Source organism: Pithys albifrons, chromosome 1 (assembly GCF_047495875.1).
Source record: "Pithys albifrons albifrons isolate INPA30051 chromosome 1, PitAlb_v1, whole genome shotgun sequence".
NCBI classification, from domain to species: domain Eukaryota; kingdom Metazoa; phylum Chordata; class Aves; order Passeriformes; family Thamnophilidae; genus Pithys; species Pithys albifrons.
This window is the reverse complement of record NC_092458.1, coordinates 111,406,308-111,421,128: the sequence shown is the minus strand read 5'-3', so window position 1 is coordinate 111,421,128 and position 14,821 is coordinate 111,406,308. Positions and strand designations below refer to the sequence as shown.

The window sequence follows — 14,821 nt, the reverse complement described above, 5'->3', positions numbered from 1 at the left end:
CTTGGCTAATTACATGTGTCGAAGAAAGGACCCAAAGGGGTAGGTTTAGACCCTGTAGGTCTTCCAATTGTATTAACGAATTCTGGTTTATGTGATTTTCAGTCAAAACAATGGAATTAATGAAACCTATCATTTACTAATATTATTTACAAATACTTTTGTAGAGCAACACATTAAACTGTATCATATGCTGTAAGAAAATCAAAGAGATGATTGGGAAGAACATGGCCATTGATGCAGACCTGGTGAAGTCTGGAGAAACAAACTGATTCCCAGCTAAAAGATATCACGAGCCATTGCACAATTATCCAGGCAATAACAGAGTGTATTTGCACAACATTCTTCACATGTTCCCTCCTGACTTAAACTTCAAATAAGCCAACAGCAATTTCGTTGACATAATGAGAACAAACAAAATAAATCAAGTGCGTAAAGTCCAGTGTGATCTTTGCCTCCTGGATAAGATGCATTTAGACAGTGTATCTACTGCTATGATAATTTGTATTAGAGATGGAGATGTATGCCTTAAGTAGCGTTTTAAAGTTAAATCTAATCTTATGTTTCTGAAGGAAAATCTGTCTCTCCTTTAAAAAGTAAGGCAGAAACAACATACCTCTGCATTTGTAGAAGAACTGACTGAAAGAAAAAAGTGTTAAATCCTGGAATTCAAAGACCAAACTGTTTCTTTGGGATACGGGTACAACACAAATCAAGAAAAAGGGGCAACGTAAAAATCTCCTGGATATTCAACAGCAAAAAAAAATAGTCCTGTTAATTATCAAACTTGTGAAGCAAGTGAGATAAAGGCATTTACAGTGTTAAAAAATGGAGTATGAAAATAGAAAAAAAAATTAAAAGGGAAGCTATCTCCCATCAACAGGACTTCCCCTAGAACCCACAGAAACATAGCTTTTACACCAGTTTTGGAGAGAGAATAAGGCATTGTGCATATATAGACTGAGTGGGTACAAAAGTAGTACTTCATTATGAGAAGCAGTGGGACGAGGATATAAATGTTATTTCCCCTTGAGAAAAAATTAAAAATAGAGCTCCGTACGTAGCTGAAATAGGGTAAAGGAACATGGCAGAAATAGCTACCAATCCAACACATTTTTATATAGATTGGATAGTAGGAATCCTGCAATGTTAAGGAAATTGCATCTTCCCCTCTGCAAAAAGTCTCCTCTTAGTATTTATGAATCTGTTTGGAAATGTCATAATTTCTAATCTTTGGGCCTCAGGAGCCTTAGGAACAGAAAGGAATGTTGTATTTCTCAACAGGCCAATGATAAATGATCTTTCTGAAGGGTTTCCCTTCCCCTCCCACAATGGCAATTGGCTTTTATATTCTTTTTTTGTTTGTTTTTAAATAGGGGGTTACCATATTCATCCTCACTATTCTCAACTAAAAAAAACCCAAAAAACAAAAAAACCCAACACAACAACAAAACCCCAAAGCTCACCATGAAACACACAAAAAGCCCCAACAAACCTCATAACCAACATTATCAGAAATTCCAATTTACATTTGGAAAGGTTGCAGTGCCTAACTACATGAGGTTTGAGGAAGCTCTGGAAATAACTTTTTCATAGCAGATAACACAGAGTGTATCAAATAAATGAAAATGAGGAGCACAGAACTCCATTCTCAACTAAATACATTTGAATAAAGACACTTAGCCCCTCTCTTTCACTTGCTGACTGAAAATTGACACATCATTAGCAGATCTGGTAAGACCACTGAGTCGGGAAACCATGTTTAACTGCTGCCAGAAGACACTTGCAAAAATATCGTCCTCAAAATGTCACAATAGCCCTTCTTAAGTAGTCAAGCAATCTTCAAGCTGGTGCTTTGCTAGAGGAAATGCTCATTTATAGAGATCAAGTTAAACAAATCTCATCTGGTGCATTAAGAAGCAGTCTTTAAAATATTCATGCACAGGAACAACTCTGATAGTCTGAGATTTTCAGGTGGCATCTTCAGTTTCTGCTTCATCAAATTAAGTGACATAAATGACCATTTTCATGTTTTATTTTATCCCCTACCCTTTCTAATCCTTCTGAACTAGACTTCTTGGAAATGTCACAAGTATTCTGTCCAAAATCTGATTGTGCTGTGGCAGCATCTGTCCCAGGTAGTCCAAAGCAAGATCAGCCCTTCCATGTAAAATCCAATTATTTACCCTTTCTGGAGACCACCAAAAAATATCTTGTGCAGTTTGTTCTGGGTAACAGAAAGTCTAAGAATGAAAATCAAGGTAAAATAAAACAATCTAGTGTGAATCTATCTTGGAGCTGTGAAATCCTTGAGATACTTCATTTTGACTGGAAGGCTGTGAGAAACCAGATTTGAGTGGGTTTTACTTACTCAGTATTAGGTCTATATGACCTGCAGACCAGATGACCTTTCAACCTAAATTGATTCTAAGTGCCAAAAAGTAACGTTAAAGTAGTGAGTTGAACAGCTGCTTTACAGCACTTAATACAAGCAGTTTTCAACAAAGTCTGAGAAAATACTTGAAATGAATAGTATTGAATGCAATGTTTGAGAGCAAAGGCTCCAGTGTTCTCCTTACAGACAATTCCATGAAGAGAGGGATTTTCCCATGGTAAAAATACACAAAAAAAAGACAAGTGGTCCCAGAGAATATCACCTATGAATGAGCTCTGGAAACCTCAGATCTCAGGGCTGGCATGAGCCCCAACTGCACCTTGCTGAAAATGGGAGCACAAATTCCAGACTTTCAGAAAGGACAGAGAAAGACCCATAAATAAGAGCATAGACATAAAAGTGTGCTGGATTTCATATGTAAGTACCAAAAGCAAAACTCCTTCTGAGAATTCTCTCAGTCGCAAATTGATGTTTTCAATGCCATATTAGACAACTGTTTGCCAGTTCAGTGTTATACTTTAAAAGGATGAACAGAACTATCTTTACAGCTTAGACAGAGCAATGAGAAAAGCTGTAAGACATCATCTATTTTATGTCTTCCACCACAGGAGATAATAAAATAGGTCCTATGCTTTTGATAAGAGATAGAACTATTGCAGGACTGAATGACTTGTGGGTGGTATTGGGTACCTTTATCTCAGGGCTGTTCAGCACCAAAGGGAAAGCTGAAGACTTCTTGAAGGTACTGTGCAACTGAGCAAGAGAACTCCAAAGACAACGCATATCTCAGTGTCAAGCCTAGTTTACTATATATAGTTTCAGCTGTGTATTCAATATGCATGTGCACTTCTGAAATAAGGGTGTGTTCATGTTCACAGATGAGTAGGGCCCATGTCTAATTCTGACTCATTCTATAATTTCAGTTCCTCCAGGGCAGTTTCTGTTTGAATGGCAATATATGGGGACACTAAGTAATGACTGAATACTGATGAGATTATGCTTATTTGGGCTGAAAATTTGCTGCTGTGGATGTGTTTTGGCTTTTTTTATTAACTGTGAAGGTTTAAAGTCTTGACCACTGTTTTACAGTAAAACAACTGAATATGTAACAGTACAGACATGAGTAAAGCAAATTTCAAAGCATGCATAGGCAAATACATGAACTCGACTTTATTCACTCCCTTCACTCATGACATCCAATGCATGCAAAGTTTCTGAGAAAAAGATCTGACAAAAAAGCCATGCAAGGGTTTTAAAAAAAAAAAAAGCTAAGCTGTTTTTTAATTATTGATTTAATTATACTAATACATAAACACCATCAGTTGGCTGTTTTCTTGGTTTATTATTCTTGTTCTGTATCTTCAAGCTAAGCAATTTATATAACTGAACTTCGCAAACATCCAGAATGAGTTCTTAACTTTCAAAATACATGTAAAGAAGCATAGATATTTGCCTTAAACCCTGATGTTCTTTTGTCAGAAAACTCAACTTTACTTACCAGAAATAATAGAAAAAATATTAAAATATATATTTTCATGATTTTCTATTAAATATATGTTCATACATATAAATATATTTACATATGTGTATATATACACATGTATGCATAGATTTATATGTATATGTAAGTCAAAGTACACCCCTGAGGTTACATTTGCTACATCACTGCTTCGTTGAAATTCAGGAAATGGTTTACAGCGCTGCTGACCTTACATGATTAGTTCTGAAAGGTTTATTTCTTTGTCACACTGATTTGTGGCAATCACCTTGCTGCTCTGAAGCCATGAATCTCTGTAGGTTTTAGAGCATGCCTTTCTGTATATTGGTATGCTATCAGAAACAGTGATGATCATTTATACCAGTGTGAAAAGACGAGGAATGCTTAGGAGACACTTAGGAGTTCATTGTTCTCTGTTCAGATATTTATGACTATGACTAGAGATAAAAAATATAAATTACATTTACATATTTATGAGCATTTTTTCATTCAATATCTTCATTTCGATTAAAATGCCATCAATATCCCTACATTACTATAATGAAAGTCAGAAATCTAACTGCAATGCACTTGGTTTTATCTTTTTCCTAAAAACTTCCTAAATTAAAACAATTAACAAAATACAGCATGAGCAGTGCTGATTGATAAACAATGAAAATAGTCTGCATTTAGGTCCAATTACAAAATTGTAAAGAACTAATCTATCATACCATAAACCCTTAAGATATTTTCCTTTGTTTTGAGAAGCAGACACAGCCTTGTGAGAAAATGTGTGGGCTGCAGAACCATGCAACACAAATTGAAGAGCGCAGGCAGAAACTCACCTCTACCTTTGTTCTTTGTAGCAGCCACTGGAAGCAAGGAAAAGATTGCACAAGAAGAAGAGAACAAAGATTGATTAGACAAAAGTTCAAGCAGGTAAGAATACAGAGAAACTTTATCACTATCGATTCAAAGCTAACAAACACGGTTTCTAGGATTATTTGACCTATTTATTAGACACTGCAGTGCCATGAGAGAGTTCAGATCTATGATTCTGCCAGAAACTGTGTCAAAAACTTAGAAAATACATCAGAATACATACTCAAAAAGCAGGGCAAGGAGAGCAGAAAAATCATGGGCCATTAAACACAAGTAGGTGAGAACACATGTACACACATTTGTGAATTCTAAAACTTACAGCACAATTTGCCTTGCCAAAAGTACATTCTGAAATACCTAAATCTTACATCATTCCCTTGCCCCTATTCCTTGAAACATCATTATTCTGTGAAGCTGACACAAACAAACATTAGTTAAACTGCAGATACTCCGATGATTTATTATCTATGTTACATGATCATTGTTTTCTTCACTGATGCCTATATCTTCAGATTCTTCTTTCACCCTAATGGAGCATGCAAAGCAAAAGGAGCAGACAGTATTTTAGTGAACAGTGATCAATGTTGTAACTCAAAGAAATAGGGAAAGACACTATAGCCTTCCTAGAGTATCCTGAAACTACACAGTTTCATGCTATTAGGTCTATATGTTCAACAGGATAAGAAAAGCCAGGACAGAAGCTTAAAATATCCCACTAAGATCTGCCCTCCCACCAATGTAAAGAGAGTAACTCTTTTCTGTCTTCTGGGGCCCATAGCTAATGTTGATGAACAATAATCATATTCCAAGGTCAGAAATCACTATGCTAGCTGTAAATTACACAAAAAGATACTATCCACAACTCTTTAAACTATCAAGTGCATTCTGAAAGGGCTTTCATTCAACAGCATCTCCATGAAAAAAGGTACCTCAGAAAACAAACCAAACATAATTCCATTTCTACTGGCCCTTCTTGCAGGACAGAACTGCATTTACAATTCCAAGGCAGCTACACTTGTGACCAAAAGACACAAAAGGATAAAGATCCCTATGATGCTCTCTGCTTCTTTTGTTCATACCTACAGGGGTTTCTTTGTTTGACTGGTTGTTTTGTTTGGTTTGTTTTGGTTATGTTTGGGGTTTTTTGCTTGGTTTCATTTATTTTAGTTTTTTTTGTTTGTTTGTTTGGTTTTGGTTTTTTTTGTCTGGTGTTTTCCCTATCAGTCTTTACTAAGACAAGTAAGGAGACACAACAGTTAAGGCCAAATTGCCATATATGAAGAAACTGTTGAAAAGTTGAGACTTTTAACAAAAAAAAAAAAATCAGTTCTCTAGATATTTTTTCTTCCTGCACTGATCCCTCCTTTACTTCTAGGTGCACTGTGCTGGATTGCCATAATTCTCCTGGCAGTGAAAACAGAACAAAAAAAAAGCAGTCCCATGATATCTACACTCAGCATTACTTCATGAAAGAGCTCTGTTCTGGGGAGGTTCAATGAGTGCAGATGTTTCCGCAGAGCTCTTTCCATAAGGCTGTTTAACAAGACATATTCACCTGCAAAACTGGCTGTAAATCTTGCATGCACCAGAAATTGCTTGTGCAGTAAACAAAATTAATGGTGCCATTCTAATTTTATAAGAAGTGAACACTTTCTCCTTCATGCAAATATAAGTTGATAATGAATGCACCGAGTTCATCAACCTGTTCATTTTCTTATGGTTCCCCTTCTTTTCCAGTCCCATGAATTACATCTACATGAATGCTTTATCACTTCTAGTCAGAATAATCACTAAACCTAACAAAGGTTTGAAGAAAACACTATCTCCCCCTCCCCACTGGAAATTTAAAAGCAATAGGAGACTTTATATTTAATTAATCTCAATATATATAAATATATAAAATATCTATATAAAGATAGATAGATACAGAATTGATTGTTCAGAATAAATACATATACACATATATGCATATGGACATTATATAATCTATGTGTATGGGTGCATATATACATATATATTAAAAGAATCCATGCATTCCATGATTAGACAGCTTTATTTTAAAGCATGTGCACTAGACAGAGAATTATTACCTATCATGTACCAGTAAATAAAGAAAAGATATAAATGAGGCTGTACATTCTAATTGGAAGTGGGGCAGGTTACCAGGCTTGTTAGGCCAATTATAACTCTGCAAATCCACTAATAGAGGACTAGATGACAGTAACCTTCTTAAAAATGTCATGTTCAATACTTGTAAGTTTTTGCATTGACAGCATGGTCCAATTACAAGTCAATTCGTAAAGTTCAAACTGCACAACAGTCAAATTAGCTGAAAATGGTCTTTTAAAATATAATTCTGCCTACTGAAGGCAATCAGTTGGAGCTGTTTCCATCAATGACCCATCTTTTTGATACCTAGCTTGAGGGAATATTCCCTTTCACTATTATCACTGAGGTAGGTATTTTTTTTTCCAAAGCCAGAAATTTTTTTCTCTCTTCCCTCTTTATTCTCCTTGTCACTCTGTGTAAAGACAATTTTCAGCTATATCCATTATGTTTGAAAAATTTTATCTACCTATTATTACATGAAAAGTCACAGAAGACAAGCACAGATAAATGTTTCCAATGAGCATCAGCAAGACTAAAATTTAGCAGAGGGGAGGTGAAATTATGGTTAGAGCACTAGATACAGGATAACTCAGCCTTTTATGCCACTGAAGTCAGTGACAAAAGGCCTGTGGGTTTCAACAAACATCACAGTCAAAGGATCCACTTTTGCTTTAAGTCTTCAGCAAGTCAGATGATTTCTTTGCATTTCACATAACACATTCTCTTTTTTCCCACCCAGACTTCCTTGCTTGCTGACAAACCTCAATGCAGTAAGTCTCCCTCTCCTCAAAGCAATATACCTGTATGACATTAATTTGAAATTTCTGTATATACCAGTAAAATGGTTTAGGACTGGGCAGTAATAATTTTTGTGTACAACACATCTTAAAGGCTAGAATTTTCTATATATGGCTAGCACATACTTTATTTGGCTAAATTAATAAGCCAATCAGGAAATGGATAAAAAGGAAAGGGAATTACTTCTGGCATTTCCCTATGTTCAGGGATTTCTGTAAGAACACATTTATAAGGATGTTTTTCTTCAGTTACTCTCTCTTGTCTTTCTTAGCAAATTGCTTCTGAACAGGGAGGCATACTACAGAAAAACATGAAAGACCAGAGAAGAAAGAAGACAAAGTGGGAAGAAAGACCATATTCTCAGAAGTCAGGTTGAAAGGCATGACAAAGCTTCCAGATTTCTAGGTAAGGCAGAGAAATAAATCTCTTCTACTTTCTCTATCAAGATTAAACTCTATTGTGTTTTCTGAAAGCTCTTCTGGCCACAGCAGATGTAAAACAAAAAGGTTGGAGTGGCCATTGGGTGAGGGGATCAGAGACCAGCAAGAAGTGAAGGTCAGAGCTCTCAGGGGAGTCCACCATGAGAGAACCAGAAAGGAGAGAAAAACTGTGCCAGGTCCTCAGTTGTGGCAATTAATTTTCACAGAACTCAGGTTTTTAGGGCAGTTTTTTTTAAATCAGAAAAGCAATGCTGCTGTAGCTGTTCTGCTGAAACAATGTTTTTAAAAATCATTGCCTGAAAGTAAAAAGTGAGATTCAAATTTCAAAACCCTAATATACCCTTGCTTTCCAATATCAATAATATATTGTGCTTTATTTTCTGTGATATATCTTTCTGACTTCTTGCTTTTTGTATGCCAAGAATTGTTAAATTACATTCTTTGACAAATGGTGGCTACAAGTTGTTCAATCTTTTCTCCACACTCAGCTGTCTCTACACTGTTCAATTTTGTGGACATTTTTAGACAGATTTGATATAGCATTTATTTTATTTTTCTCTTATATGTGATTTATTATTCAATTTGGGGTTTTGTCTTTTGTCTTTGGAAAAAAAACTGTATCCTTCCAATTACTTCAATAGCTCAATAAAAATAAAAAAAAGGGAAAAAGTATTTTCCCCAGATATCCAGCCTACATAACCTTTTGTTTCAAAAAAAAAAGAGGAGAAAGAAAAATAAAAGTGAAAGGTTTGAGGTCAGTCTTGTTTTTATTTCACCTATTAAATTCACTAAGAATGCAGACTGAAGAAAAAACATTATAGAATCTAAACATTATAATATCTAAATGTTGTAAAGACTAAATACTGTATTCAAGAAAAGCAACAAGATGAAAGTCACATTTCACATAAAGTTACATAAAGCAGATTGCATTGATTTTCTCCTGCATAGAGCAACATACAGTTCCAGCAAATCTGGAGGTCCTCTTATCTTCAATAAAAAAATTAAGACATCAACAGTCTATAGTATAGGATGGATGTATTTATTCATCTGTGGTTTTACTCCACTTTTAAAAACTTTTGTGATTATGGAATATGAAAAATTCTCAGAGAAGCAGGATACAGAAATACCTCTCACCCCTTCAAAAATAACTCCCCACAAAACCTCACACAATCCAGCTCCCCAACACACCCAACGGATAATGCACATAATGCAGATTTTCACTTTTCAGAACAAAAGTAGTTAATTTTTACACTACCTAAATTTAGAATTTTCTTTTTAATTTTAGGATGATGATGATAACAACTGCAGTTTTTTTCCTTTTGGATAAACTGATGGATTAGCACTGATCATTTAGGTCACCTAAATGCCAGCTCTAATTCTCTGACTGGAAAAGCTCCTTTGTGTGACAGAAGGCTTAGCAGGATCATTTTTTCTATAAAATAATGCAAATTATTAGGCTCTCACACTAGACACCCGTTCAAAACAAAGACACCAGTATGTGCTGTAATTCATCATGCTGCTCTCTCTCCTTTTCAAAACCAACATTTTCCAAAACCCACTGAAGGAGGAAGAAGCCATTACCACCACTTGAAATTCTTGGTGGGAATTTGAGTCCCCTCCATTCAGGAAGACATTGATGCCTAGGCTTAGAAGAGTGGCACCCAGATGACTCAGAAACATGAGGTCTTAGTTCTCCTAGCTTTGGATGCAGTTTAAAAAACCTAGATACATTATCATGCTAAATTTGTTTACTTCTTGTTTTCTAATCTCTCATCTGATTGCCTTTACTACTATACCATTGCATTGTATTCATTTTTATACATATCATTTAAAATATTTTTTTTACGTAAGTTCTGCACACTATTCTCATGGAGATTTCTAAAATATTAGTTGCATTTGCAGATATAATCAGAACCTAAATATGCCTAGAGAAGCCCTCCTCTGTTTATTTATGTAACCATTAAAAATCTGTGCAGTCACGCACATGTAATGATCTGGAATTCAAACATGTGACCTTCTATTACTCTATCTTCTACCATGCATCATTCTAACCACAGCATAATTTTCTAAAAATACATCAGATAACTTATCTCAGAAAGAGACTCACTTCTCTTAATTCATTGATTGATCTTCAAAGAACCAAGAACTTTTTTGGTTCTGAGAATTTAATACATTTTTTCCCCTCAGGGTTCAAGAGAAAAACTACAAATGAAGTGAAATGCAATAAAACAATGTGATTTTGCAATGACAAACCCCATTTTTTTTTTCTTATCACAACTATAACATTAAATGTAGAAAACACAACACGTTGAACTATGCTATATAGTAGGGGTTATGCACATATATAGTCATCTGTAATAATTTTTCCTCTTAGAACGTAAAATACAGCCTTGAAGATTGAACCAGAAAAGGGACAAAAATGTCAATTTGAAAGGGTTATGAAGAGGTCAGCTACTGCATCCTCTGTGTTTGAAGCATCATGAGTTATCTTTGGACCCCTCCTAACAGATTGCCTAATATATTTTTAAAACATTTGGTAACAGGGACTTCAGAAGCTCTCCAGGTAATCTCTTTTAGGGCACAGTTGTGCTCTCAATGGTAAATTGTTTTGTTGACATAACCCAGTCATCACAAGTATGAGACTGCTCAATTACTTAACCCTTCCCATATCTTCCATGAGTAGAAACAACAGAACACACATTTCTTTAATGTAATCCTTTGAAAATTTGAAGTTCTACTCTTTCTCTTCTGTGCCTAAAAAAATCATGTTCTTCCACTTTCTTAATATAAGTTTTTGTACTTCCACTTTATTGTCTTCCTCAGTTTTAAATATAACTAGATTATCACATGCAGTGACTTTTATTATGTGATACTAATCACAAAATATTGAAAAACATGCAGCTCTATTTTTATTTCTAAAAAGTAGACTATAAATATAGTAATTTTGTTCTCAGTACTCATTATAGCTGGCATGTTGGAGATCAGCAGAAGCATCTTATAATCTAAACATCACTTGAGTTCAGGATTCCAGCTGTAGCTGATTCACATTAGCAGCTGGAAACACATAACACAGTATATTACTGTATAGTGAAAATAGAAGATGAGTATAATCATGCCCTAAAGGCTCCGCTTAAAGGCACTGAGATAACATGATTTGCCTGTCCCAAAATGCCAACTTTATGCATGTTATAATAGAGCTGGACACATAACTTATACAAGCAATGCAAGCTGCAAGCAAGCAATTTTATCATAAGCTGAGTTTCCATAGGACATCACAGAAATTTCACTTGCAAAAAAATAATACAGTTTATGAACAATATAATGTTTATATTTCATTTTATCAAGGTAACAGAATGCTTTAAGAAATATGTAAAAAGACAATTCTGGAGGAGCAGAATTAAGAACTCTACAAGGCTGCAAGCATGGTTGTGTCAGGCAGAGATAAAAGTACTCACTTTAGCTCTCAGATCTCTTTCCCAGATATTTTAAAACTTGAAACAAATATTTGAAAAGCTTTGATTTTCATTCATCATCTCAGACAGGCTATCAAAATGGTTCATCATACAGAACGTGCATGCACACACTTGGAAAACACTTAGCAAACAACTTACTCACAAAGTGGCTGTCATCATATAACTGTGATTGGGCATAAGCAGCTGCAAGCAGTGAGTTTGTGTTTATTTTCACATCTGCAGATCAATACATGGAAAACACCCCAAACTATGCCTTGTCCATTTGGCTCAACCCAAGTGCAAGTCATGACATTTATGTCTCATGTCTGTTTGTTTGTTTTTTCCTAATGTATATGCTATCTGACAGTATTACAAATAGAAATTTCCTCAATCTGCTATTCTTATATACATTAGTTCCTAGTCACAGTCCACAGGTCTGAAAACCCACAAAACTTTAAGGGTTCCTGTACTTGAAAATAAGCCCCTAGACAATCTGCATGAAATAAAAAATATTCTAATCCAGAGCAAGGAGCTCAGTAGACAGACAAACAGCCAGGGTTCTCCTCACATTACCTCTACTTACAACTAAATCATCTTTTGCAACCCCTAAAAAGGTTTTGAAAAGGCAACAGGTTTTTAATCACGTCGTACTTTCCCATTTTTTCCCCTTTCTTTAAATATCACAGCCCTTGGTATCTCTATGTAAGTGTTACATCACAACCATAATAGATCATCCCCATGAAGTGCTTTCATAACAAGGTTAAACTACATATTAAGGGCCACTGGGGCAGCAGCAATTGAAACATGTGGAAACAACAACATATTTGAAAGGACAGAGAATTACAACTGTAGATTTTTATTTTAACCCCCCAAATAATATCAGGTAACACTTTTCCAAATGTTAAGAGACAAACTTGGTAACTGACAAGACTGATGAAAAAAAAAATAAATTCAGTGCAGTGCTCAAACACTTGGATTTTCATAGGTTTGAATGGACATCAGTACCAATGTTCTAAACCTAAGCACGTCCGCAGTTGGAGAATGGAAAGTTCAGATGTAATGGCAAACTAACCATGGTATTTTATTAAGACCTCTAAATACCAAAACAAAGCTTATGCCAAAATAGTACTAACCCCACTCAAACGACTCAGTTTCAAACACATACTTAGTCATTTATTCTCAGAAACATGATAGGAAGACACATTGCATTCTACATAATTTATTTATAGCATCTATCCCAGTCTGGATAATGGGGAACTTAAGGTGAATCAACTTTTTCATATTGCTACTAGTGAAGTAATATTAGGTAATAATAAAATAGAACTTTTGCAATTTTTAATGTGATTTACTGCAGTTTTTCTACATTTTCTGACAAAAGAGTAAACTGAAAGAAAAGAAAAACAAAACAAAACCTTAACTGTGTACCATATTCAAAGTTCCAATATTTGTCTGCCATTTATTATCTTCTATTCATAGTCATGTAAAAAATAAGGCTCAGTACTATCTTCTTCCAGTGCTGAAAACAGAAAAGACTCAGTGCCACTCCATTTTGTCAGCCAATATTAAATTTGATGCCACAAATGATGCTAAGGTGAAAAGCTGCCTTGGCAAGACTTACTAAGTAAGACTTCTTTTTGTAGCTTGTGAGAGACATACAAATGAGGAATTATTTTTATAGGAATGCACTGTCCACAGATAAATTTCATCCTTACTATCAATCTTTACCATCTTTCATTGAATATCTGAAATGTTACCTGAGTATACACATTAACTTAACAATCAACTAGTCATACTAAAAAGTGCATTTAATTTCCTGTATATAGTTATAATCTTCTGCTATAATTTTAAATATATACGTGTGTTGAATATACAAACCAATACAGCTGAAATAATCAGCTACTCTAGAACTTTCCCACAGTTATGAGAATTACATCTGAAAATTCACAAACTGAAGCAATTCACAATTCTAGATTTAAGATTTTACACACATCCCCTCTATCTTCTTGTATAAGGAAACACAAGCAAATAATTCTACATTAGAGTAAGACTGGAGGAATGAACACCCAGAAGTTACAACCATAGACCTGGATATTCAGAATTTGTAAACTCATAAAACAGCCATTAGGAGTTTTTCAGGCAGAAAAGAAAGCAATTTAGAGTTTAAAGCATTGTTCAAAAAGCTTAAAAATGAAAGTTTAAAATAGCTATAATTATTACAAGTGTTTTAATATTGACATGAGCCCCATTTTTCTTTTACCTATGTATTAAACATGTTTATTCCTCCTTGAATTATATTGTCAGTGTATTGAAATCATTTGTAGGCAAGATTCATTTAAGAATTTATCTGTGTTTACAGCAGCTATCAGTAGTCCTGCCTCTACATATCACACTCAGCTTATTACATGCAATCATAGGCCAAAAGTCTTGGAATTTATAAAGCTGGAAGCACTGTCTGTGAAGGAATATTCAATTTGGAAGCTTTTTGCAGCAATTAAAAAGAAAAAAGAAGGGTTTTTTTATCACTAGGGAACATGCTGATGGGCTGAAAAGCTCTGCTTAGGTGGTCAGCAATTATAATTAGAAAATCACAGTGATATTTAAACTCTCTTCAGCTTGTATTTCATCTGAATGAGTTTCAAACAGGGTGTCTCACACCTTGCCAGACTAACATGACCATCCCCAGACTGCTGCCATGAGCTGTTGATGCAGTTTGTCACAGCTTTGATCTGCACTGGGACCTTTCACCATATGCCCTTCACTCTCGGTCTTTAGATGTACATGTTGGCCACCCCTCAAAAACAGACCAGACTCTCGTCATGAACAGCTCTGTTCTGTCTCAGAGTCACCAAAATAAGGACTTCTTATAGAACATCTTTACCAGGGAGTGTGGGCACAGTAAAAGTGCAGTCAGCACATGCACCTGGCAAACACACTCTAATGATGGTACATGGATCACCAAACAAAAGCTTCTGATTGACTGATAGAAACAACAGAAGCAAGGAAAACAACATTCTGCAAGTTCTGCTGCTGGGGCCATGAAAATGAACAGACTGAAGCATTGTGGCTTGTAGATCACACAAGAACTTTAAAAACTGAGCCTAGGAGAGGTTGCAAGTTCATATACTAAGATGAATTGAAATTTGGAGATGAAAAAAAGTTCTCCAAAGTCAACAAGGAAAAATTTAAAAAAACAACCAACCAACCAAAAAAAAACAAAAACAAACAGGGAGGTTAAAAGGATTAAGCCAGAGAGGATGGGGGGGAAAAGCCA

The 14,821-nt window shown here is 35.2% G+C and overlaps 1 protein-coding gene across 3 annotated transcripts in view; it reads right to left on the bottom strand.

Annotated features, from left to right (window-relative positions):
- The window catches only part of CADM2 (cell adhesion molecule 2), a 601,907-nt gene that overhangs the window by 204,409 nt on the left and 382,677 nt on the right, over positions 1 to 14,821 (bottom strand). For 2 of the 3 annotated variants that reach the window (XM_071563511.1, XM_071563530.1), the window contains exon 2: positions 4,715 to 4,741. The exons of the other annotated variant lie outside the window; for it this stretch is intronic. In XM_071563511.1, coding sequence (XP_071419612.1) covers positions 4,715 to 4,741 — 27 coding nt within the window. The remainder of the gene's footprint in view (positions 1 to 4,714; positions 4,742 to 14,821) is intronic. 3 annotated transcript variants of the gene reach the window in all.